Genomic DNA, 24,122 nt, shown 5'->3' on the forward strand with positions numbered 1-24,122 from the left:
TCATCATCATCATCTTCAATATGTTGAGTTTACTAACGAGTGATTAATTTCAATTAAATTGTTTCATCTAAATTGCGATCAATGGAGGATAATTAAAAGGGTTATCTAGATAATCCTAAACACTTAACATGATAAAATCAACAATCAAAGAGATACTTATTATCATCAAATGTGAATTTTAATTTTGTATTCTGATCATTGATTCATCTTCATGATAATTAAACTGAAAATTGATTGTCTGAAGAGGATATCATGTTAACGATTAACTCATGACATTCCCTCAGGGTATTCAAGTTGAAACATACTGAATTGGAGAGAGATAAAAGAATTACTTTCTCTCTGATTTAGATATGAATTTCAATGAATCGTTGTTGATACAATTTCGTTGATTGTGATCATGTCATTAACTTTATGATTAAAAAGCGAATCAAATTTTTTTCTTTCCTAGTGTTTATTTTCACAAGGCCAACTTCCAATCTCCATGAAATATAATTTACTAATTGTAAATGATTAGTTTTGAACATCTTGTCTCTTTCGCTCTTTTATTTAGATCAAAATTTAATTTCGATTAAATTTTTTTTTTATTTTCGTTTTCAAACCGATCCCGATATCGAATCCATTTCCAAGTATCGAGTCTCCAATCGGATATCACATGTGTTGGAAAAATTTTTTCTTTTTTTAATTTGGTTGTTTTCCTAATCTGTTGATTTGTTTCTCTCACAATTAACTAATCATGTTGATTAATCGTTCATTTGCAATTTTGACTCGTTCTCCCTCCGATTGTGTTGTTAACTTTAATTCGGTGCGAACAATTAACTCAATCAACAAGAAACGTCTAATTGAAGGTAAACCTCCTCGTCGAGGAGATTCAGTCCTTTTCGATGGGCCTGAGTTCAGTTTCATGGATGGACGGGGAGCAGCGCCGTTAACTTTGGGTCAACGTCGTCGTTATCTTCAGAATCGACACTTTGCTGAGCAGATAATTAAATACATGAAACAATACGATTTAGCTAAACAATTGAGACCCGATGAGAAATCAATTTCCGCTCCTAGGGAATCACAGAGAAATAACAACAAAAACCAAGGCTCACAATTGGATTCGTAAATTTTTCTGTTTACAATTAAGATAATTATGGTACAATTAGAATAACCTATTTCTTTTGTAGAAACTGTTTTCCTCTTTCCTATATGTGTACAGTGTGTTTAATAAATTAATAGAAAAAACAACTTTGAATTAGAGAGGAAAAGAAAATACTTTTTTTATTTACATGATGATTAACTGAAGATCAAACAATTTATATGATTAAATCATTCGCTTCCACATATTCGGACATTTTCTTGTTAATTGCTGCGATTTTTTCTTCATCTCCATATTGTCTTTCAAATTCAATGTATTTGTTAAAAAGGAAACGAATCTTTTTCTCCTTTATCTTAATTGCTGTCGCTCTATCGAAAAGTAATCTTATTGATTCAATTGCGTTTCTTTTAATTATTCCTTCATCTCCTTCCTTTAGGCCATATTTGATCATCATATCGATATAAATTGACCAAATATCCGTTCGTTTAGGAAAGTTAACCAATGCTGCTTCAAACATTGTCTTGGCTTTTTCAATTTCACCCGATTGACATTCAAGTTGAGCAAATTTGATAATCAAATCTAATTGCTCCTTCTTTTCCAAGTAATTGATTGCTCGTTGGACCAGATCTCTGAATGAAGTGACTCGGTCATGTTTCAGATAAAATCTACCAAAATCAACCCAAAGTGATTTATTCTGTGATTAAACAGTTGGGAGAGGGAGAGAGAAAACAATTAGACACAATCATAGAAATATTTTAAATCATTATCAAAGATTAATTAACTTACCAATGGATGTTTTTTCGTCGCTTCTCTGAATGTTTGCTCAGCTAATTCAGTTTTACCATCTTCTTCATAAAGAGCAATCAAATGAGAGTAAACTTTCAATTCATCATTAGCACATAAAGCTTTGGTAATTAATTCACTTAGAGTTTCCGGTGATCCATATTTGTATTCAATCTTTAATTTAAGAAACCAAATCCTTAATTTTGCATGTTCAAATTTATGATCAATCGTTTCCAGTGCTCGTTCACATAACTCTTTGGCTTTGGTAATCTCAGCTTGACCAAGATAAAAATTAATAAATCGACACCAACGATCAATATCGTTTGGAGATTCAACAATTAACTTTTCAAATTCTTCCTTGGTTAATGGTCCGCTCTCTTTATCATCAATTTCACCTTGATAAATGGACGGTAGAGTTATTGTGGCCTCGGTTTCGTCATTTTCTCCTTTATTGGCCAGTTTAGGATCTCCCGTTGTGTCCCAGAAAAAGACTTCGTTTTCATCGGTAACAGCTGATTTAACTCGAGTACTCAAAAGCGATTGAATTTTACGAAAATGTTTCTTTTTTGCATCTTTCGTGGCCTCTTGATTTTCTGATACTTTTCGTTTTCTTTTCTTTTCTTTAGACGATTTATCAGTATCGTTAACATTTCCATCTGAATCAATTGAAGATGTTTCATCGTCTTCGTTTTTTGACAGTTTACGAGATCGTTGATTTTTCTTTATATTTCCTTTTGTATCAACGAAAAATTTAATATTTGTTTCATCCTCATCATCATCATCATCATTAGAATTTTCTTCTTCCCCTGAATCGTGTTCATCTTCATTATTCTCATGATCTTCATCTCCATTCTCTTTATCATCTTCGGTTCCAGATTTTCGCCTCTTCTTCTCATTAGCTTTAATTCGAGCCAATCGTTTCATTTTCTTTTTCTCAATTTTGGCTTGAGCTGCTTGAGCTTCTTTAATTGCCACGGCGGTCGGTTTTTTCAAAGTTTTAGATCCAATGATCAATCTCATTCCATTGGTTAAAAGTTGATTTATTTTGGCACAAAAGTATAATTTCTGTCCATCCTTAAGTAAACTTTTATCAGGATTAAGTTGATTCAAGTGATAATATCGAGGTATATAAGCAAGAGCACCAATTGCATGTCCTTTCAATGAGATGATATAATATTTATCGGTAGTTAATTGAAGAAGACCAATTAAATTTTGTCCAGGTAACATTTTTTCATAAGAATTGGCTTTGATCGCTGATTTAGCACTTTTAACAATATCTTGATTAGCAGTTAAATGGATCAATTTTTTCTCAATATCAATGTAAAGAACAGCAGCTTCACCAGTGTAACCAATTTTACCCAATTCTTTACCACCAATATTAGATGAGATAATAATTCCAGCAACGGGTTTCTTACGATCTGGAACGGAACAAGCGACCAAAATTTGCTTCTCAACGGCCTCAACCACTTTATATGATAATACATCTCCAGGTTTAACCATTGACAGGGTTCGGGTTTCAGAAGTGTTTTCAATTACATTTAATTTAGATGAAACCAAATAATAATCAGATAAGTAACTTGTTAACACTGTATCTGGTGTAAAATCGGTTGATTTACATTTAGCAATTAGAGTTGAACAATTTAATCGTCTTGGTTTATCTTCCTCATTTTTAACTTCATTAATGTGAACCAAAATTGTTTGACCTTTAGGGATTTTAAACTCAAAAGGATCTACCGGTGGATCGCTTATTTGAGTATTTGGTACCAAACCAATCAGTCCACCAGGACATTCAACCATAATACCATAACATTTAAAGTTAACAATAACCGCTGGAACAATTAAATCAGGTATAAGTGAATCAGGTTTAAAAACTGGATTGTCTATTTTAGCGGCATGAATGAAAATCCATCGACGGCTAACAACGGGCGTTGATGGAGTATTGTTGAAAACGACAACTTCGTCAATTGTATCAGTCTCGTCGATAACTTGGTAAATTTTATCAATGAGAGCAGGAAAATCGGTTAATTGATCTTTGGGTAGGTAAAATTTTTCATCCTCACTGTTAACCAATACAAATCCATTGTCGTCTTTTTCTTTAACAGTTAAATTGGTTAAAATTGTTCCTAAAGCTATTGAATCGGATTGATTGTCATCTTCATCCTCATTGTAGGTTAAACTGACGTGAATTTGTTTGGTGGTTAAATCGCGACTTTTAACGTAAACGGGTAATATTTGACCTACAAAATAGTTTGAGGGTATATATTGTTGACCTTCTTGGGCTAATCGAGTAGCAGATAACCAACCACGAAGATGATTAAAAAATTCAACTAATAAACCGTTTGGCTTTATGAGAGAAACAACTCCTCGGGTAAATGTACCAATTTGGGCTTTATCAATATCATCGATAATATTAGTCTCTCTGATCAATTCTTTTCGACAGGTAACAGCGATCTTTGGTACTAACGATGAAGTATCAAGGCGAATTATTCGACATGTAATTTTACTTCCAGCTTGATAATCTTTAGGTTTAGCGGAGTCTTTATAGTGAAATGGTGGACAAATTGCTTTAAGAGCGAAACCAATGTTTAAAATTAATCCTTTGGCGTTTAACTTTTTAACTCGACCTTCGATTACTTGACCAATTGATAAATTATCCACGGAAAGAAGCTCTTCACTTAATAGTGAAGGTTTAAGGGTAACCTTTGCATAGCCATCAAGGTATGAGAATGATTTGATTCGACATTTGTGAGTTGAACCAATCGGCAGTTGACCTTCCATAATGGAAAACTCTTCCGAGTCAACATAATCATCTGATAGTTCACCTTTTGGAGCGATTCCTTTAAAACCATTGGGAAATTTAAAGATAAAAGCATCAGCTCCATCTCTACCAACAATTTGAGCTTCTTCAATCAGCTGACCAATCTTCATTGAAGACCATGTTTTTTTCAATGAATTCATGATACTTGGTGAACGTAAACTAATTGATGAAACTTTGTTTATTGGATTAACGAAAAGGATTATCCCATTTATTTCACTTCCAATTGTGTAATCATCACGAGGTAAATCCCAAATTGTTTTTAAATGATCTCGATGGACAAATCCACGATGTTGACCATAAATGACCACTTCTAATCCTTTATCACTGATTCCCAATATTTTACAAGTCACTTGTAAACCGGGAAGTAAACATGAAGCGGGGAAAATTGATTCATCGTCTATTTTTGGTCTAGAATTAATGTTTTGTGTAGTTAATTTGACTACTCTTGGTGAAGCTGAAATTATATTGCACATTAATACTTGGCCAATCTGAAGTTTCTCAATCGAATGCGATTCAAGGAAAGGTTTGGCCTCATCGAAACCCAAGAAACCTAATAAAATTACCAAATGGTAACAAGGATGAAAATCATTAGAAAATTTAATCATATCAAAAGGAAAATTAATAATATTATAATTATATAATATTAATATGTATATTTGTAATATTTACCGTGAATATTTTCCTTGCCAATATCCATGAGATAACCATTATCTTCAATTTCAACTACTGCAGCTGATATACTTGAATGGAGGCAATTCTTAATAAATAAGTTTGTATTTACATCACTGTAAATATGATTTGGATTAATTGAAGCGGTTATATCGGTTAAAGACATTGAATGATTATCAAATTGTAAATTTTCTGAAATTTTATCCAATATTTTAACTGGAAGTAAATCACCTGTAGAAAACATTGATTTAGGCTTGGGTGGAGGTGGATTTTTAACTGGATCAGTTGCATAAGCAGCCAATGATTTATTATAAGGTTCCGATATATTGGAAAGTGTAACTTTAACCATAACAGCTCCAGGCAATTGGATACTCATTTCAAAATCTTTAATCTCGGTAACACAACCTAAAATTATACTACCAATGGCAACATTGGTAACTTTTAATCGATAGATTATTATCTTCTCGGTAAATGTGGGTAATCCTGGTGTAGTTTCAATCTCATCTGAGGTTGACTTTTTACTCTTTGATCCTTTTTTCTTTTTACTTGATTTAATTAAATCACCATCATCATCGCCATCTTTAGATAATATTCTGGTAGAAAATAATTCATCTTCGGCTGCTCTTTTTGAAACCTTTTTTGCCAAAGAATCTTTAAATGTTGGATATTTACCACGAGGAAAGTCAACATCTTCCATGTTAACAGTTCAATAAATCAGATATCACAAGAGAAGAAAAGAAAAGGAACAATTAAAATAATAAATCGACAAAAGTCACAATCAAAATCAAACAGAAATTAATTTAAACTCCCAACGTGTGAACACAAACTCACATGTTTTCGCGTTAGGGACCGTATTCTCATTGCGAACTGTTGATAGAATTTTTTTTTCGATTCAATTGAAATTCTAAGAAATTAATTGTCTTTATTTAATCGAATTAATCTTTTTATTTAGTTAATTGCTTTTATTGATTGTGATTTTAGTGTTTCTCTGATTGAGATTGTTTTTAGTGAATTAGTTTAGAAAAATTGGAAAACCAAGGAAAACATTTAACCCTTTAGGTGGGTCATTGTTTGGTTGAGACTCTCGGAGATTTTGATTAACTATGATTTAATTGTTAGTCTTCAATTTTGTTTGATTGTTATTGTTTTTTTGTGATTAACTTGTGCAATTGTGTTGAGTTAATTTTCTGGTGGTTTTATGATTCTAAAGGTGAGTTAATTGTTCTACTAATTGTTTGAGTTGCATAATTTGTGTTTTAATCTCTGTAACTGTAAGCCTATACAATAATGTAATTGGCTTTTTTATGTTGATTGCTTCACATTAATAATTATCTTCACTCAAATGGTTAATTAATTGTGTGTTATGGTAATTAACCTATTGTCCAAATTGTTGTGTTTATCTGCAATGATGGACAAATGAATTGCTCCAATGAAGCAAAGTGTTTCCTTGTATCTTAATTAAGATGTTGACATATGAAATTGGTGAAAATTTTTCTATAAATTTTATTTATCTTTTTTTCTTAATTATTACAGGTAATCAATGATAATTGTTGGCTTGGAAGCAATAACTCTGCTATTTTCCCTGCTCAAAGGAAGGACAAGGTTATTCATTGATCAGTATTGTAATTTTCTCTCCATTATAATTCCCAAAAAGGTAAAGAAAATTATCTTAAACATCTCTTGATTCCTATTCTCTTTTTCCAATCGTTAAAGAATATTTGTTAACTATTCTATTAGATAATTGGTACTTTCATAATTATTGTTTTAAACGTTTCCAATATGAAGGTAAACCCCATGGATTCTCATTTGTTTCATCATTTTCCATTTGGCTGATGTTCCATTGTCTCCAATAAAACCCATTGAAACTCACCAGTTACTCATTTGATTTAATCAATCTAATCATACGAGTCATAATTAACGCCTTGCTAACATAATATTAAAACATCATTAAGATGTGAAAAATATGAGAGAAAAAACTGTATATAAATTGTCACTCAAATGATAATTTCATTACATTGACTACTTTTGGCTTGTGGATAACGTTTCGGCTTAGTTTATGTATGTGATTCAGACCTTTGTTATTAACCATGATCAAGTTAATCTCCACTATTTTCCTGATTTCTTTAGGTAAGTTTCCAATCAAATTAACTAACAGAATTTTAATTTCTCGTCAATTGTGTCCATAGGTTTCGTGACAATCTCTGCAGATCCTGATTGTACCAAAGCTGAAGAAATGCTTGAATCTTGTGGTATGCATTTGGCTCTATTGGAAGATTCTGAGATTCCAATTCCAACTAATGATGCTGAAATGATTGATCATTGTGGGTATGATACTAATCAACTACTTTGATATTGTTTCGATTTCTAATTATTTTACTTTCCCTCGATAGAAAAATGTTTTCCAATCTTGATTGTATTCGCGATTTTAACAAAAAGTGTCTCAAACCTTTTCCCAAAACACTATTCGGGATGTTCGGCCATGATTTGAAAAAGATATTCAAACACCGATGTGAACAACCGGAACATCGAGCAGGTAAGACAATTAGAAGCATTTTCATCTGATTAATCACATGCTGTTGACCATGATACATGAACAGAGGGTAAAAAACTATCATGAAAGACTTTCCAATCACTAAATTGTATTACATGTTTGAATAAGTTTCCAAGGTTATATTAGCCAATTAATCAATAGTGATTTTGTTTCTCTAGTATGCATATTACTCTAGTTGGATTATTTTTCTTCTTTACATCACAATTAGGTTCATGAATCTTTCTGATGACGATCAATTATTATTATGTATTATGATCTAAGGCAAAGAAACTTATATACAAAAGCTCAATTAACTGATCGATTTTAATAACTTTTTTCTTTTTATTTTTTTCTCTTTTCTCTTTATTCCAATCAATCATTACTTTACCTGTTAATGTACCAGAATTTTTGAAACATGTTGAATGTCTTAGACATAGAGACAAACTTGGTCCAATAATTAGCTGCAAGACCAATTTTATCGGTCAACTTGAATGGATCACTGGTAATGTGGCCAAACCTGAACAAACGGTAGCGTCTTGTTGTGCCTTCCATCAGGCTCATCAATGTTTCAGTGAAAAAATCGAAGAGGTTTGTCATCCAATCACCGGATCGGGGACAAAGGAATATATTGACGAAGTTATCGAATCGACGGTAATTACCAATCAAATTCGCTATGAAACAATTTAAATAGAAATCTAATCTCCCCCTCTCTCTCTCTCTCTCTCTCTCTCTCTCTCTCTCTCTCTCTCTCTCTCTCTCTCTCTCTCTCTCTCTGTTTCTTTAGGCCACCGAGGCGATTGATTATGCTTGTGGAAAGTATAAAACTCTTGACCATTGTCACGAGTTCTTGGACAAATCAATCTGGGATAAACTGTTCGAAATAGGAAAAGATGCCGCTGCCGCTGGTGTCACTATTCACCATCGAACTACAATAACCGCTATGGTAGAACTTTTCAATCAATTCGAAGGAGCAAGAAAAAGACGATCATTATTGATCTAAATTATCTTGAAGAATCAAAAATTCTTTCTATGATTCAAATATCAGATGAAAGATCAATCGGACCAAAACAATCCAACGGATAAAAGCAAAGTCAATTGATTGTCCAAACAATCAAGAGAAAAAGATTTAAAATCAAACCATCATTAACTTGATTCCCTCCAAATCCTATCATTAACAATTAACTCAAATAAACCTCTTCTCTTTTGATACACTAACAATACTACTAAATCTTAATTATTTCCGTGATAATTTTCAATCGCATATTTAAATATAATATTTTTCGTCACAATGTAACAACTAATTACACTAACAATGATAGTAGTTATAAAAAGTCTTCTCTGGCCCCCTTTTTTCCTCTTTCTTTTCTCTTTCTTTTTAAACGAGAATTTCTACCACTTTTACCTCTTTCTTTTTTCCCTTTCTTTTTTCTCTTTCTTTTTCTCTTTCTTTTTTCTCTTTTCTATTTAGTTAAAGGTCACAAACCCATGTCAAAAGTTATAAATTCATTATATATATTTATCCCATCATTTCCTTTTCTATTATATAAAGGATTGGATGTTTGAATCATTAACATATAATGTATTCTGTTTATTTAAAACACCCTTTTACCATGGTGGTCAGTGGACCAACTGGTTGTGGTAAAACATTTTGGGTACAACAACTTATCAAAAACGCTTTATTTGCATCTCATCCATCACCACAACATATTTATTACTTATATGGAGAATATCAACCCTCATTCGCTAGTATAATTGGGGTAACGTTCATTAAAGGCTTACAAGATAACCTTTTAGAAAACCTCAACCCCGATAATAATCCAATTTGGGTGATAATAGACGATTTAATGGACGAATCATCGAAAAGTCAATTAATCAGTCAACTTTTCACCAAAGGATCTCATCATCAAAACATATCAGTTATTCTTCTTGTCCAAAACTTTTTCAATAAAGGTAAAGAGATGAGAACAATAACCTTGAACGCTCATTATATAGTCATGTTTAAGAACCCACGTGATAAAACAGTTATTCAACATCTAGCCCGTCAGATGTTTCCCAACAAAGTTAAATCATTTGTTCAAGTGTTTGAAAAAGTGACAGAAAAGCCCTACTCATACTTATTTATTGACTGTAAACCTGATACAATTGAACAGTTGAGATTGTTATCAAATATTTGGTCCTCACCTATTGATGTTTACCTTATATAAAGTCATCAACCTTAACAACATTACAATAAATCATCAAGATGGAAGTCTATCTTTCAAACTATTCGAAAATATTGAATAAAATTGAATATAAAATTCATCTTGTTGGTAAAATCAAAGCAGGAGAGAAATGGAACTTCCAAGTCGTGATAGAAACTTATTCGACTGAAACTCCTCAATCACCTCACAATTCAAAAGTTTCACAAAAAATCCCATTCAAAGTGTTTAATAAAGTCCGAACGTTTCTTCTAGATCATTATCAAGAAAAGATTGGAGACGACATCGAACATCAATTTCGTAGAAATGGTATATTATCATTCTCACACAAAAATATCAATTATATTTGGACGGCTGATTTACAGTCCGTTGTCATGAGCAGAGACATTGATGATAAATTCATGAAAGCCTTACGAAAGTGTAACCACCCTTTCAGAGGTGTTCATAAAGAGAATGTTACTATATGGAATGATAAAATTACTGACCGTAAAGATTTGGGGACTACAAATATACCTGTTGAGAAATTTACAACCTCTAATGGTGATGAATTTTCAATATTTGTCAAAACAGCCACTTCAACAGAAGAAGATAGGTGGTATATAAAAATTGAAATACGATTGATAACAAAAAGCCAAAATCATCCTGGTGGAAGTATTAAAGTTCACCCGATCGACTTTTTAGCCTTGAGAGACTACTTCATTCAATATAAAAAAGAACCCAGTTCTTTAGCTCCATTTTCCACACCAACTGGAAAAGCAGCCATTATTGTTGTCGATGAAAAACAAAAACTGATTGTGGATTTTGATGGTCAAATCTTGACTTTTGATGAAGAAACAATAAATCTAATAACTAAAGGTGAATATTTATACAAGTTGGACCACCTTTTCTCAGAATTTAACCACGAATTAACTCCTCAACCAATCTATAGATGGTGGTTCAATAATGGAGTATTTATCACTGACAATATTATACATCAAAGTTCATTAATATAAAGGAAATCAACTTCCATAAATTCAATCAATATGACAATTGAAGGTGTCATCAGGTGTTTACCTGAACTTTCAAGGATAGCAAACGCTAAATCATTAAACGAACAACGATCTTTAATTTTAAACTCACCAACTTGTATAATTTACGCAATCAGTGAAATTTGTCGAAACATTTTAAACGGTACAATACACCTTTCAGAAACTGAAAAGGCCATTCTCACAAAGTACAAGAGCTCTCTTAGAGATTTAGCCCAAAAACAAGTAAATCTCGATAAAAGAAAAAAGAAAATAAATCAAATCGGAGGTGCACTTCCGGCTTTATTAATACCCGCTATAACATTACTTGGAACTATTATTGCCAACAAAATATGAACGCTTACACGAAAATGATACTTATTCCAGAAGATGAGTACAACAAGCTCAAGTCATCAACAAGAGATAAAATATCATACATTTTGGACAGACCTTTACCAGCTCAAATGATTGAAAATCAAGTCAATCGTCACTTAGATAGACAACAATCTATGACACCACTTATTACACAACCAATCACACAAATAACACCCAACGACTCAATTGATGAATACAAGGACTTTGACTCAGCAGATTTTTCATGGGATCCAGCTGTGATAGGTGTAACTCCGAAACGTCCACCAATTCTCCAACAACTGAAAGACAAATACACCCCAAGAGGAAGGGTTATCAACTCAAGTCAAAAACCAATTCCAGGGTCAAATATTAATACTGTAATGCAGTATCTAGAAAGTGATGATGTTGGAGCGGGCCCTTCTGGGTATAAAACTATCGCTCGCGCCTTACAAAATATTGGTGAAGAAGCTGTTGTTGTTAATCCAAAAGGTAGAGAAGCAATGACTCCAAGTGAGGCGCTGAAAGAACTTTTACATAAAGCTGAAGAAAGACAAAAAACTAGATTCCAAAGTGGAAAAGGATGGAGCTCAATAAAGAAATTTTAGATTCAATCTATTATAATCCTAGCCAAGCCGCTAGTTTTAGTTCTCCTAGACAATTGTACCTTGAAGCAAAAAAATTAAACAATAAAATTACTCAAAAACAAGTGAATGATTGGCTTAAATCATCTGAAACATATCAATTATTTAAACAAACTAGAAGAAACTTTCCGAGATTGAAAACACTAACAATTGAAATCGATGAACAGTGGCAAGCTGACCTTCTCGATGTATCTTGGTTCGCTAAATTCAACGACCAAGTTCGTTATCTTTTGGTTGTTATTGATATATTTAGCCGATACGCCTGGGTTAAACCGTTAAAAGATAAAAGTGGTCAGTCCGTTACAATGACGATGAGAAAGATTCTTAGAGCGGGAAGAGTTCCTAAAAAGCTTCAAACTGATCAAGGAAAAGAGTTTAAAAATTCTTTATTCAAAAATCTAATGACTGAGTTCAAAATAAACTTTTTCACAACCACAGATGACGCAGTTAAATGTGCAGTTGTTGAAAGGTTAAACAGAACTTTACGTAGTAGAATGAATCGATTCATGTATTTTAAAGGTAATTTTAGGTATTTAGATAATCTACAAGAAATTGTTGATGGATATAATAAAAGTTATCATCGTATCATCAAATCATCACCAAATGATGTGAAAGAAGATAATCAAGCCTCAATTATTCTAAACCAACGAGAAAAACATGAGAAAAATGTAAAAGACAAATTAATCAATAAGGAATTTGTTAGAATAGCGAAAAAGAAGAAAATTTTTGAGAAAGGTACCACTTCTAATTGGACAAATGAAATTTTCAGGATAGTGAGTCGTAAAAAAACTCCCACGACGTATATATACAAGCTTCAAGATATTGAAGGTAATGATATAACATCTATATTTTACCCCGATGAACTAAGTTCAGTAGATTATATAAAGAAACCTGAGACTGATATTAAAATAATCAAAAAAAGAGGACGCCCTCCAAATGTCAAACGTAAACCAGGTAGACCACGTAAAAATGAGCAACAACAACAAATTAAAAGAAAGCCTGGTCGTCCACCAAAGCTCAGACCAACCGAGTCAACGCGAGGAAAAGTTGGTCGTCCCCCCAAAACAAGAACAACAGACGAAGTCAAAAGGAAACCTGGACGCCCAAGAAAAAGAGGTGTTTCATCCAGAAAATAAGTTTCAATTGGTACTACTTTCTTCTGAAGACTCGGATGGAGACGCTAGTTTCTTTACAAACAATTTAAATAGACCAATCAAACTTGATGGTGATTGGACAGTTGAGTTGAGTGATATCATCATACCATGTGTTGATGATGATGATGATTATGAAAATGAGCGAATAATTTTAGCTACTACTGACTGTACAAACGCTGAGAATAATGGTGACGTCATAGCCATTTTCAATAACTATTCTACATGGATTCCTACTCCCATTCCAATTAGACAAAGGGTCAATACTCAATTTCTGGATCATGTATCATTGAGAATACAATACATTGATGGAAGAGCCATTAAAATACCAAAGAATGAGATGGCCGCAGTCTTAACATTTATCAAGTTGGAAAAAAAAGTAAAAAAACCAACTGGAGGTTCAAAAGTAAATCAACGTTCCGTCAAATAATAAGCTGTCTATTGACACTAACAATGAGCCTTCCTCAATTAAAAACCATCTTTCTTAATCTTTGAAACAATATAAAGACTTTATCAATAAATAAATTTATACAAAAAATGGATTCCTTTAATGACTCAATTCAAATTGACCTAGTATCAAACGCTAGTTTAAATACTTATCCTTCCAATACTTTATCTTCATTTACTAATGATTTACATAAGCCAATCAGACTTGAAGGTGAGTGGGAAGTAGCTCTTATCGAGATTTTTCATCCAACGTCAATTGAAAATGACCAAAATAAAATAGTCCACATATCAATAACACGTGATATTGGTGGTTTAGTTAGAACGAAAAAGATTCCTTTCGAATATAAGATTAATGAAAAAATAGAAGATATTATCAGTAGATTAAATAAAAAGCTAAAAGACATGAATATAAGTTACTTGGCTGATCCAACAGATTCTTTCAATGTTTCATCCAAAACTTCTCCAAAATTTAAACCAATCAAGATTGAAAAAGAAAAGATAAGAAATAGATATACTATATCACCAGGCTCCCTAGAAGGTTCTGGAATGTTTGATGAAGAGGAAATTGAGTTTTTACCAATATTTGATGATCCACAGTTTCTTAGATGTTTGGGATTTGATCATGTTAAATACGCAACTGAAGCTTTAAAGTTTATCCCAATCACTTCAGATTATGCACCAACTGATCCTTCACTTATCAATCTCCTTTTTGTGTATACTGATATTGTTAGAGAACATCATGTCGGCGACTCAATGTCAAATTGTTTACGAGCTATTCCTCTACGAGCTGGAGATGACGCAATGATATCTAGTCACGTTTTTCCTAATCCATATTATTTTCCAATCCGATATGGAGACATCAAAAACATTTCAATACTTTTGACTGACGAGACGGGAACCCCAATGAAATTTGTTAGGGGAAGAACTTATGTTACATTACATTTTCGAAGACGATTATATAAAGCGTCATTCAACTAAAAATGAAGAATTTAAATCATGAATCGTAAAAAATATTGTCCGGGTGAATGTAACTTTAAAAGTTACTATGCAACTCAAGCGGGTGGTGGGATAACGGATATAAATGTATTTAGAGGCTCACCATATCAAAGAGGATATGGTATTGGCTCTCTATTTGCTCGATTTGGGATACCCGTTTTAAAGTTCTTAGGAAAACATTTGTTGAGTACGGGTGTAGCTGTTGGTTCAGATATTCTAGCTAAAAGAAACGCAAAAGAAGCGTTTAAAGATAGGGCTAAACAAGGTGCTAAAACCGCTGCTAAAGAAGCTTTAGAGAAAATTTCTCAAAAAATTGATCAATCTGGGAAAGGTCTATATAAAGTAAAGAAAAAGAAAAAGAGAACAAGAAAAGATATTTTCACATAATGGACTATCTTCATTTCTCGTCTGTTCCCGCTACAAAAAGTGAGCTTGAACTCTTTCATATTCCTCCCACCCAGACTGCTATTGAATCATATTATGAGGTTGAATATAGACCAAGTTCAACATTGGATAATGCAAAAAATATTGACATTACTATTCCAGCCTCTGATGATTTTACAGACTTGGCAGAAACAATGGTTTACATTCGATTAAGTTTGAAAACATCTACTGACACTGAAATTGATGTATCAAAGGTCAACATTTGTGATGGTTTTGCCACCACACTTTTTGAACAAATTGATTTTTATCTAGGTTCTATAAACATTGGTCAATCAAACAATCTATATCCTTACCAAGCTTGTATTGAAGATTTACTCTTTGGATTCCCATCAAAAATCGATGTTGGGGCAGGTTGGGATACTGCTGATAATAGAAAAGAACGTATAAAAAAGTCCTTTGATTTCTACTTTAGATTACATATTCCAATGTGTACTCAGGATAATCTTTTACTCAATGGTGTCCCCATCCTCGTCAAAATGAATAGAGCTAATCAACAATTTGGTCTTCTGAAAACTACACCTGGAGTTGGAGAATCAGCTATTAATTATAAATTAACTATTCAAGAGTTGGCTATTGTTATTCGACGAGTCAAATTATTTAGTAATGTTAGTGTTGGACTTCAGGAAGCTCTTGAAAAGGCTTCGGCCAAATACTTTGTTACTCGAAATGATATGAAGAGTTTCATTATTCCAAAGTCCAATTCATCAATTAGTTTTGAAAGTGTTTACAATGGGATATTACCTAGACGAATGATTATTGGTTTCGTTAAAGATGATAATATCAATGGAAACAGTTCTGACGGTCCCTTTAAATTTGGAAATCAAGGAATTAAAACAATATCATGTGCTGTCAATGGGAACTTAATTCCTACTAATAACTACAATCCTGATTATGATAGTAACTTGTATATGAAAGAGTTTATTGGACTCTATAGATTTATCAATCAACACGAGGGAGTTCCAATGTGTACAATAACATATAAAGACTTTAAAGATACATTTTGTCTTTACGCTTTTGATCTCTCTCCGGATGTTTCACTTGGTGGTGAAACTGGAACACTTAGTCTATTGAAAAGAGGGAATATAAAGATTGAAGTAAAATTTAAAGAAGCTACCCCTTCACCAATTCATATGATTGTTTTTGCTCAATTTGATAATTTGATAGAAATTGATAAATACAGAAACGTATCTATTGATTGGTAATGGCTTTAACAAATTGGGATATTCACAAATATATGAAGAAGAATATTTACTTTGGAGGTGTTTTTCCTATCGATCATTTACCACTAACATTGATAGCTAAACCAAGATCATTTATTGTAAATCTTGATGAAAGCTGGAAGCCTGGTAGTCACTGGGTTGTAATATATTTCCCTGTCAATGGACCAGCCTATTATTTTGATTCTTATGGTCGTTACCCACCAGCCTCAATTATCACTTTTATGGAGAGGAATTCCAAATTTGGTTGGAAATATAATATAAAGAAACTACAAGGTGATCTTTCAGTTAGATGTGGTTACTATTGTATCGTATTTCTCAAATTCACGCCTAACTATCAATCATTTTTTGAAAAGTTTTATGAATGTAATAATGATGACAAATTGTTCAAGTATTTGTGAAATAATTTGTGTTTTATTAATAATTTTAATAACATATTTTCTTCTTATTTTAAAATATATTTTTGTAAAGAGTTCTGAGAACATTACATTATTTTAATAAAAGTTTTTTAAATTTAAATCAAAGTCTCCATATTTATTTTATAATTTCCATACGCGTATGTTTCAATTGGGTTAATAGCCCACCGTTTATCATCCAAAGGTGATAAGCTAACCTTCTCAGTCGACACAGCATAGATTTGATGCTCCTTACTTTGAAGACGATGCATTGTATGACGATAAGTAGTGTAATCATATAAACATGAAAAGAAATGGTTATATTTGATCTGTTGTTTCAACACTACTCGTTGAACCCCCTTGGCAGTCTTTTTTTCCCCTTCGTCGCTTTTAATCAAGTACATCTTAGGTTTAATGGCTATTACTTCGTGTATTGGTTTTCCATTCATCTCATCCTTGAGGTAACCAAGCATCTTTTTATGACAATCTGACTGAAGAGGATGATTTTTCGGGTAATCACAAAAGTCCATAATATCCTTAAAGTTGATTAAATCGTGAGTGAAGTTGTTTGTTTGAATATGGTAGATGAATGAATCGGTATCAGTGTAGATTAGTTTTATCTTGTTTCCATAGTAAGATTTGAATGTATCATAATGAAGTTGATACATTTTGAGCTTTGCGTACTCAAGAACGGTGAAGCCAAAATGGATTGGTTTATCCAATACAACAGAATTATTTCGTAGCTTACAAATGGCTTTATTTTCATCAAGAATCATGAATTGGTCAAATAATGGGTTTTTTGTTAGTTTTTGTATTTTTTTCCTTGACATTGGTATCTCAACTTTTGAATGTTTCCTCTTGTCTTCTATACTCTTACCATATAAAGAGTTTACCATCAATTTATATAAATCTTTTTCGAATGAGTTCTTGGCTTGTTGACGTTTATTTGTACACATCATAATATAAGGCTCCAACCAAGCTGTTTCAATAAATTCAATAGCTCGATGAACCTTGGTTAGAATTAATCCTTTTTCCAGATAGTATTTCAAGTTTTTGTAGTATATAATATATTTTTTCTTATCCATCAAGTTTGGTATGAGTTTCTCTGTGGCCACTCTTTTACGACCAATTTCACCCATTAGTTGTAAAATATGAGTTTGATGAGGACTCAACTTATCTTCGTGGATGGTCAACTTCTCAACAGCTAATGGATAATCATCATGCCAATCGTGTAGATGAGTTGGGTATTCAAGATCAACCTCTAATATATATCCTTTATCTTCATCACCATTTTTAATCTTGATGATCATCTCATCGAAATCTTCGACCCATTTAAAGTTGTATGTTGGTAGTTTACGAGCCAACGCCCACCCATAAAGATTATTCACATCGAGGTATGTGATGTAAGAATGAGGTTCCTCTTGTCGATAACCAGGGACCAATGGATTATTAGCCTTAACATGATGAGTCATTGCACAGGAAATACCACCACGTATACCATTTTCAATCATTGTGATCATATCAATATCACTAAGTAATTCCAATCCAGCGTTAGTCATCCGTAAGGCTGAATCCCATGATAAACTCGGAATTGAAATGTAATGAGCTGGATCTAATTGAAATTCTTTTAAACAACTATCTCTAAAGCTTTCAAAGATAGCGGCGAGAAGGATAACGTCTACTTTGAGATAAATATCTTGAAATTCACCAAGATTTTTACAGCTGAATTCATTCCAAATTGATTGTAATCGTAGATAGATTTCGTCACTTATTGTTGAATTTGTTAATGTTGAATGAAACTTATCAATTGGTGGTAATTCAGTATCGTCAAACTTGGACCAATCATCAATGTACTCATATGGTAATGCTCCTTTTTTCATTAGATTATTTATCTTATCACTTGGGAACATTTGTGATAAGAATCTCACTTTTGTTTGTTCGTCAAGATTAGAAGCTAATGAATCGAGACTTGAAGCTAAAAACGCATATGAATCGATGAAAATGAAGCTTCTGGTATAGATGGCTGAATATTTTTCCATTGTATTGGGTATAACTGAAACTTTTGAAACATTGTTTCTATTCATAGCTTGAACTAAAATGTGGCCATCAAAGTTTTTAAGATTGTGAAAAACGACTGGTATTTTACCATCCCAATGGATTTCGAGGTTACACCAAGAATGAGCAGCTCCTCTCAATTGTCCGGTTAGATGGTTATGATCTCTTACTTTTTTCTGATTATGTTCAAACCGTTGTTTACATATCCAACAATATGGTTCATTTTGGATTTGAATATCTTGTTCAATAGTTGTAGTCAATGGCTTAATATTGTTTGAAAAGATTTGTTGAACTAGAAATGGTAAACGATTTAACTCATCAAAAAATATTGCCGCTGTATTGGTTCCTCGATAAAATTTTGAGTAAATGATTTCTCCCATCCAATTTACACAGACGAATCCGAAGCTAGATGGTATGTGCTTTTGATATTCAAAAGTATTGGAGATAATGTCGTTGTCTATTGTTTTGGCTAATGTTTCAAAATCAGCGTAAACAATAAACGGATACTTTTCCAATGCCTTGAACTTAATAAATCCTATTTTTGTATTGGGTTGTGGAAGGAGAACAAGTTGTTTGGATTGACACGTTTGTTGATGTGATAGAAACTTATCAATGTTGGAAAAACCTTGAAGACACTTGTGACATCGCTTCAATGATTTTCCGGCCTTTGTATTGATTAAACGGTCAAAGCTTTTGATGTAGTAGTAATGTTCTTCATGAAGAAATAAGTTGACCACTTTCGAGAATTGGAATTTCGATAGTTGAAGTGGTATAATAAACTTTTCATCATAGTCCAATGAATAAATATTGATTGAAATTTTGTGTACTTTTTCGAATTTTGGAATCTCAGAAATTTTCACAACACCTTTGAAATCATAGTACTTGTCAAGATACTTTTTATATTTACTGACTTTTTGTGCGTTTTTCACTTGTGGGTATAACCCCATCAACACACTGTAGATGAAACAATTTCTTTCACAGTTTGGTGAGATTATGGCTTTTTTGTTATGAATCCAATCTGGTAATTTTTGTTTATAACAACCACCAGAATCAGGACGATATTTGGCAACACGTATTTCAATTGTACAGATTTCATCTATGGCCCATCCACTCCCTTTATTTGTAAATGAATCGATTGTTGCACTTATTTCAACTTGACACTCATTTAAAACATCCATTGAATTCCATGGAGTTGTTATAGTTTTCATAGATGAACAAATATAAGACGTTGTTGAATTTCCATCATTTGGTTTCACAAAATGAATGAATACACAGATTTGAAATTTGAAACATTTTAGTTTCTCATTAATATAGAAAAAAAGGTTTTCAATTATGTTACGATGATCATTGAATAATTCATCCAGGTCATCGTATGTTAGATTATCTCGTTTATAGATCACCAAAAATTGTTTGAAAGCACTAATCACCAAAACAAAGGGATCAAAGTCAGCTAGACCGAAAATTTCTTTAGACTGACATTGGACTATATGATCATCGAAGTTTGATTTAATGAGGAATGTTCGTTTACACTCATCACATTTGTATTTAGTAGAACAATTATAACAATGTTTTCTCTTGGATAGTCTATTACACTTGTTACAAGAATACATTTTAATCAATCTGTTTCAGTTTTTACTCCTTTTATACTAGTGGTAAACTCTTGAGAAACTCGTTGAAAAAGGGAGCTATCTCTTCAACTGCTTTGAAACCAGTTAGGTTAACTTTCCTAGAACGGAAGAGAGTTGCAACATGTTTCCGTTTCCGGTATATAATACCAGGAAATAGTTCAGGCTCCCATGAAAAGTTCTCGTTATTATACACACCCTTGAAGTCAATTTCCGGTAGTATTGAAGCTGTAGCTGTGATGTTTACAATTCTTGATGAAATAATATTGATATCCGGTAAGTTCCGATGTATTATCTGTTCCGCTTCAAGAAGTGACTTTACTCCTGTTATATTGATTTTTGTTGAATGATATATTAGAAGACATGATTTATCATCTCTTAGTACTATTCCGGAAAATTTACATGGGTCATATTCACCATAATCACTTGGATTCAACTTTTTATCAAGAATACATGAGATCACAACATTAACCACTTCCGGTTCAGTCGATAATGTTTTATAATCCATATTGAACATTATACTTAATTTGAATATTAATATAATTATTTAAATTTCTTATATAGAAAGTAATTATTTGAAAACCTCTGACACGTAGTCGTGACCTTTAACTAAATAGAAAAGAGAAAAAAGAAAGAGAAAAAGAAAGAGAAAAAAGAAAGGGAAAAAAGAAAGAGGTAAAAGTGGTAGAAATTCTCGTTTAAAAAGAAAGAGAAAAGAAAGAGGAAAAAAGGGGGCCAGAGAAGACTTTTTATAACTACTATGATAATAATAACAATTTTAATCATAATAGAAAATGACAAAAGTAATAATATTAACAAATCACGAAGAAAAAGGATTGACCTGATTAGCCTTATCATCTTGATGATGATCATTATTGATAAAGATGATAGAGAGCATATTCTTCTAATGGTTTTCTATTTTGATTAAATACTAACTCTATTTAATTCTGATTCTCTATTTGATTGTTATGACTTGGATAACAATCAACAAGATTTTACCAATCGATTGAAAATTTATCGGTCTTAATATTCAACTTAGATTGTATATTAACATTGAAATTATCAATCTGATTGTTACTATTTCCTTTCCTTTTCCCCAATTCTCACTTTTGATTGTTACACTAATAATTTTTTCTCGTCCTTGATCACAATTCTCACTTGATAGTTGTAAATAAATTGTCAACAATCAACTAACACAATCATCATCATCTCCTCCTCTTTTTGTCATCTTGCTCCTTATTTTTTTTTCTACTCCCACAACCTCCACCTCCTCTCTTTCAGGTGAAATTTTTACCTGGACAACACTAAATGGATTGACCGATGTAGAAACTTGTTAATTGTTACACTTCATTATGACCTGATTTTAAATTATTATCAAATTGTTCATCAGTTAAGGTTAATCCTAATGTTTATCCAATGTTGATTTGTTTTCTTTTCTAAAGTGTAATCATTTGTGTTGTTAATTGCGAAAAATTTACTCTCTCAGACTATTGATTGTTTGATCACCATGATTAAGGTGAAAATATGGTTAACAATATTGTTTCAAATGTTTATCATTCTATTGTTATCTCAAGGTAAGTTTATATATTTTTTTCCTTTGATTTAAAGTTAATTGCTGATGATTTCTTTTTCTTTTTCCTTTAATTGTCTCAGAATTAGTTGGAATATCTTGTTATAAGTGTCAAAGTCGCAATGGTATGGATCCATCATGTGAATCGGCTTCTTCGGGTGCTGGTTATCAGGAAAACTGTAGATTCCAACCCATGGGACGACAGTCACAATTTTCCGGTGAATATTGTATCAAAGTGATTGGAAAACTGAGTAAGAATTTTTAATTGTTCCGAAAAAATTGTGTTTACAATCATTATAATAACATATACACTCACACGATTGCATGTCAATTGATTTATAATTGATGAGGTATTAGTTTTAAGTTTATTGATTGTAGATAAAATCATTAGCTGGAAAAATTGGTCTTTGTATTTAATTACGATTAATTAACCTAAACCATTAACTTTCTTCGTGTTTTTTTATTCTCATATCGATCGTAATATTGTAGTTTAATTATCATATTTTCCTCTCTTATTTTTCCTTGTAGTTCCTTCACGAGAGACGATTGTAATTCGTGATTGCGATGAGAGACCTTTAAATCGTACCCAAATATCTTATTTTAATTACAGAGGAATCGGAATCAATGGAACTCAATACTCATGTAAGACAGATTATTGTAATCATTCAATCAACAATCAACCAAATTATCAGTCAATTATCATCCCGATCACATGGACACTAATTTTAGTAAATTATTTCCAATCTAAACGTTGAAATATTCAATTGCTACAAATTTACCGTTTAATCACTAAATCTAATCGCTACTATTAATAAATTATTAACTCACTGTTTAATTTAACCATTTGTGTTGTTATGTATTCTCATACCAAACAGTTAATTGTTTCAATTTTTGATTTTCCAATCATCATAACTGTTATTTACTCACCTTAATTGTAGTCTATTCTACCTCACCTAATTGAATAAATTAACTAATCTCTCTGTAAATAAATTGTTCTCACCTTATAATATCTGTTTAATGAATTAAATTGAAGGAAAAAAATAACAATCAACACAAATTAAATTGTTTTCATCATAGAGAAATCAAAATGAAAGAACAGATTAAATAACAATTACAATTAAATCAGATTATCGATTAATAAATGTTAAGTGTTATTAACAGAATTAAATCAATTTTCGTTTGCGAAACAAAAGAAAATCAATGCAATTAAATGGAACAATTAGTTAATTGCCTTCCAATTGGAAAACACTTTCGGTAAGAAATGAAAGTATTAACCACTTTTCCAATTAATGATTAACAATCGATTCAATTGATTAATCAATTTTCTCTCAATGGGTAAACTACTGGGCTATTCCGCTATTTTTACCGATGTTTTTTGCAATTTTCTCACCAACTAAGAGTCAAAGAGACACGAGACTTGAGTGATATGAGTTTGAGCGATACTCAATTGTCATATCAAAAGATCAAGGTCATTCAGGTCATCGGTAAAATAACACATTTCAAGGTCATCATTGTTGAAAGAAAGCGTTTCAAGGTCATCTGAAGATGATATAGCTATTCTTCACATTTTTAACCCTGAAAAATGAGTTTTACTCGCCTTAATTAGCAACTGGTCTTTCAAGATTAAAGCTACAATGTTTTGGTTTTCACTCATTCATTAAAGGTGAACAGATTAGTCAAAGATTAGTGGTATTTTTGTGAATCTTAATAAAAATGCAAAATGAATCCAACCGAATGGAAACCGGTAAGTTATTTAATTATATTCTCTATGTAAATTATCGTCCTCGAGATATCTCTGAACATTCTTTTTTGTTAAATTGCCTTCAGATGACCTTGAAATGTGTTATTTTACCGATGACCTGAATGGCCTTGATCTTTTGATATGACAATTGAGTATCGCTCAAACTCATATCACTCAAGTCTCGTGTCTCTTTGACTCTTAGTTGCTGAGAAAATTGCAAAAAACATCGGTAAAATAGCGGAATAGCCCTGTATTATTTTCCAGGTCGAATGACGTTAAAAACGAATCAGAGAATTGAGAAAATGAATATAAAATAATTCGAATTGGTGATTTTAAATAACAGAAAAATCGAGAAAAGAATAGAAAATATTTTTTATTCTTTGTTCTATTCTCTCTTGTCCCTCCT

At 32.0% G+C, this 24,122-nt stretch overlaps 5 protein-coding genes across 6 annotated transcripts; 2 read left to right on the forward strand and 3 right to left on the reverse strand.

Moving 5' to 3' along the window:
- Positions 1-1,234: 1,234 nt before the first annotated feature.
- On the reverse strand, positions 1,235-6,166 carry LOC128392961 (protein RRP5 homolog). Its single transcript, XM_053353051.1, has 3 exons — positions 5,349-6,166; positions 1,865-5,229; positions 1,235-1,772 (listed from the first exon to the last, which is right to left on the reverse strand). The coding sequence occupies exons 1-3, from the start codon at positions 6,043-6,045 to the stop codon at positions 1,296-1,298; spliced, it is 4,539 nt and encodes a 1,512-aa protein (XP_053209026.1). The 5' UTR covers positions 6,046-6,166; the 3' UTR covers positions 1,235-1,295.
- A 141-nt stretch (positions 6,167-6,307) lies between these two features.
- On the forward strand, positions 6,308-9,096 carry LOC128392962 (uncharacterized). Of its 2 annotated transcripts, none has more exons than XM_053353052.1 (7): positions 6,308-6,558; positions 6,882-7,002; positions 7,086-7,475; positions 7,535-7,673; positions 7,739-7,881; positions 8,282-8,529; positions 8,663-9,096. In XM_053353052.1, exons 3-7 carry the CDS (start codon positions 7,436-7,438, stop codon positions 8,876-8,878), a joined length of 786 nt encoding a protein of 261 aa, XP_053209027.1. In that variant the 5' UTR covers positions 6,308-6,558; positions 6,882-7,002; positions 7,086-7,435; the 3' UTR covers positions 8,879-9,096. The 2 variants fall into 2 exon arrangements, with proteins under 2 accessions (XP_053209027.1, XP_053209028.1); XM_053353053.1 differs by having other exon boundaries at positions 7,134-7,475.
- Positions 9,097-16,844: 7,748 nt separating this feature from the next.
- On the reverse strand, positions 16,845-20,390 carry LOC128393504 (uncharacterized). The gene has a single exon (XM_053353687.1). It carries the CDS (start codon positions 20,388-20,390, stop codon positions 16,845-16,847), a length of 3,546 nt encoding a protein of 1,181 aa, XP_053209662.1.
- A 31-nt stretch (positions 20,391-20,421) lies between these two features.
- On the reverse strand, positions 20,422-20,913 carry LOC128393505 (TATA-box-binding protein-like 1). Its single transcript, XM_053353688.1, has one exon. It carries the CDS (start codon positions 20,911-20,913, stop codon positions 20,422-20,424), a length of 492 nt encoding a protein of 163 aa, XP_053209663.1.
- Positions 20,914-21,236: 323 nt separating this feature from the next.
- LOC128393274 (uncharacterized) lies at positions 21,237-22,815 on the forward strand. The gene is made up of 3 exons (XM_053353414.1): positions 21,237-21,979; positions 22,059-22,226; positions 22,504-22,815. The coding sequence occupies exons 1-3, from the start codon at positions 21,913-21,915 to the stop codon at positions 22,728-22,730; spliced, it is 462 nt and encodes a 153-aa protein (XP_053209389.1). The 5' UTR covers positions 21,237-21,912; the 3' UTR covers positions 22,731-22,815.
- The last annotated feature ends 1,307 nt before the right edge of the window (positions 22,816-24,122 follow it).

The sequence above is a fragment of the Panonychus citri genome, unplaced genomic scaffold (genome assembly GCF_014898815.1).
Source record: "Panonychus citri isolate SS breed McGregor unplaced genomic scaffold, ASM1489881v1 Contig00138, whole genome shotgun sequence".
NCBI classification, from domain to species: Eukaryota; Metazoa; Arthropoda; class Arachnida; order Trombidiformes; family Tetranychidae; genus Panonychus; species Panonychus citri.

Bases quoted from the DNA above. Each gene is read 5' to 3' on its own strand.
- LOC128392961 (XM_053353051.1), bottom strand. From the start codon at position 6,045: ATGGAAGATGTTGACTTTCCTCGTGGTAAATATCCAACATTTAAAGAT. The intron at 5,230-5,348 runs GTAAATATTACA...TAATTTTATTAG, and splicing joins TGGCAAGGAAAATATTCACG to GTTTCTTGGGTTTCGATGAG. The intron at 1,773-1,864 runs GTAAGTTAATTA...GTTTAATCACAG, and splicing joins CGACGAAAAAACATCCATTG to AATAAATCACTTTGGGTTGA.
- LOC128392962 (XM_053353052.1), top strand. From the start codon at position 7,436: ATGATCAAGTTAATCTCCACTATTTTCCTGATTTCTTTAG. The intron at 7,476-7,534 runs GTAAGTTTCCAA...TTGTGTCCATAG, and splicing joins TATTTTCCTGATTTCTTTAG to GTTTCGTGACAATCTCTGCA. The intron at 7,882-8,281 runs GTAAGACAATTA...TTAATGTACCAG, and splicing joins ACAACCGGAACATCGAGCAG to AATTTTTGAAACATGTTGAA.
- LOC128393504 (XM_053353687.1), bottom strand. From the start codon at position 20,390: ATGTATTCTTGTAACAAGTGTAATAGACTATCCAAGAGAAAACATTGT.
- LOC128393505 (XM_053353688.1), bottom strand. From the start codon at position 20,913: ATGGATTATAAAACATTATCGACTGAACCGGAAGTGGTTAATGTTGTG.
- LOC128393274 (XM_053353414.1), top strand. From the start codon at position 21,913: ATGATTAAGGTGAAAATATGGTTAACAATATTGTTTCAAATGTTTATC. The intron at 21,980-22,058 runs GTAAGTTTATAT...TAATTGTCTCAG, and splicing joins CATTCTATTGTTATCTCAAG to AATTAGTTGGAATATCTTGT. The intron at 22,227-22,503 runs GTAAGAATTTTT...TTTTCCTTGTAG, and splicing joins CAAAGTGATTGGAAAACTGA to TTCCTTCACGAGAGACGATT.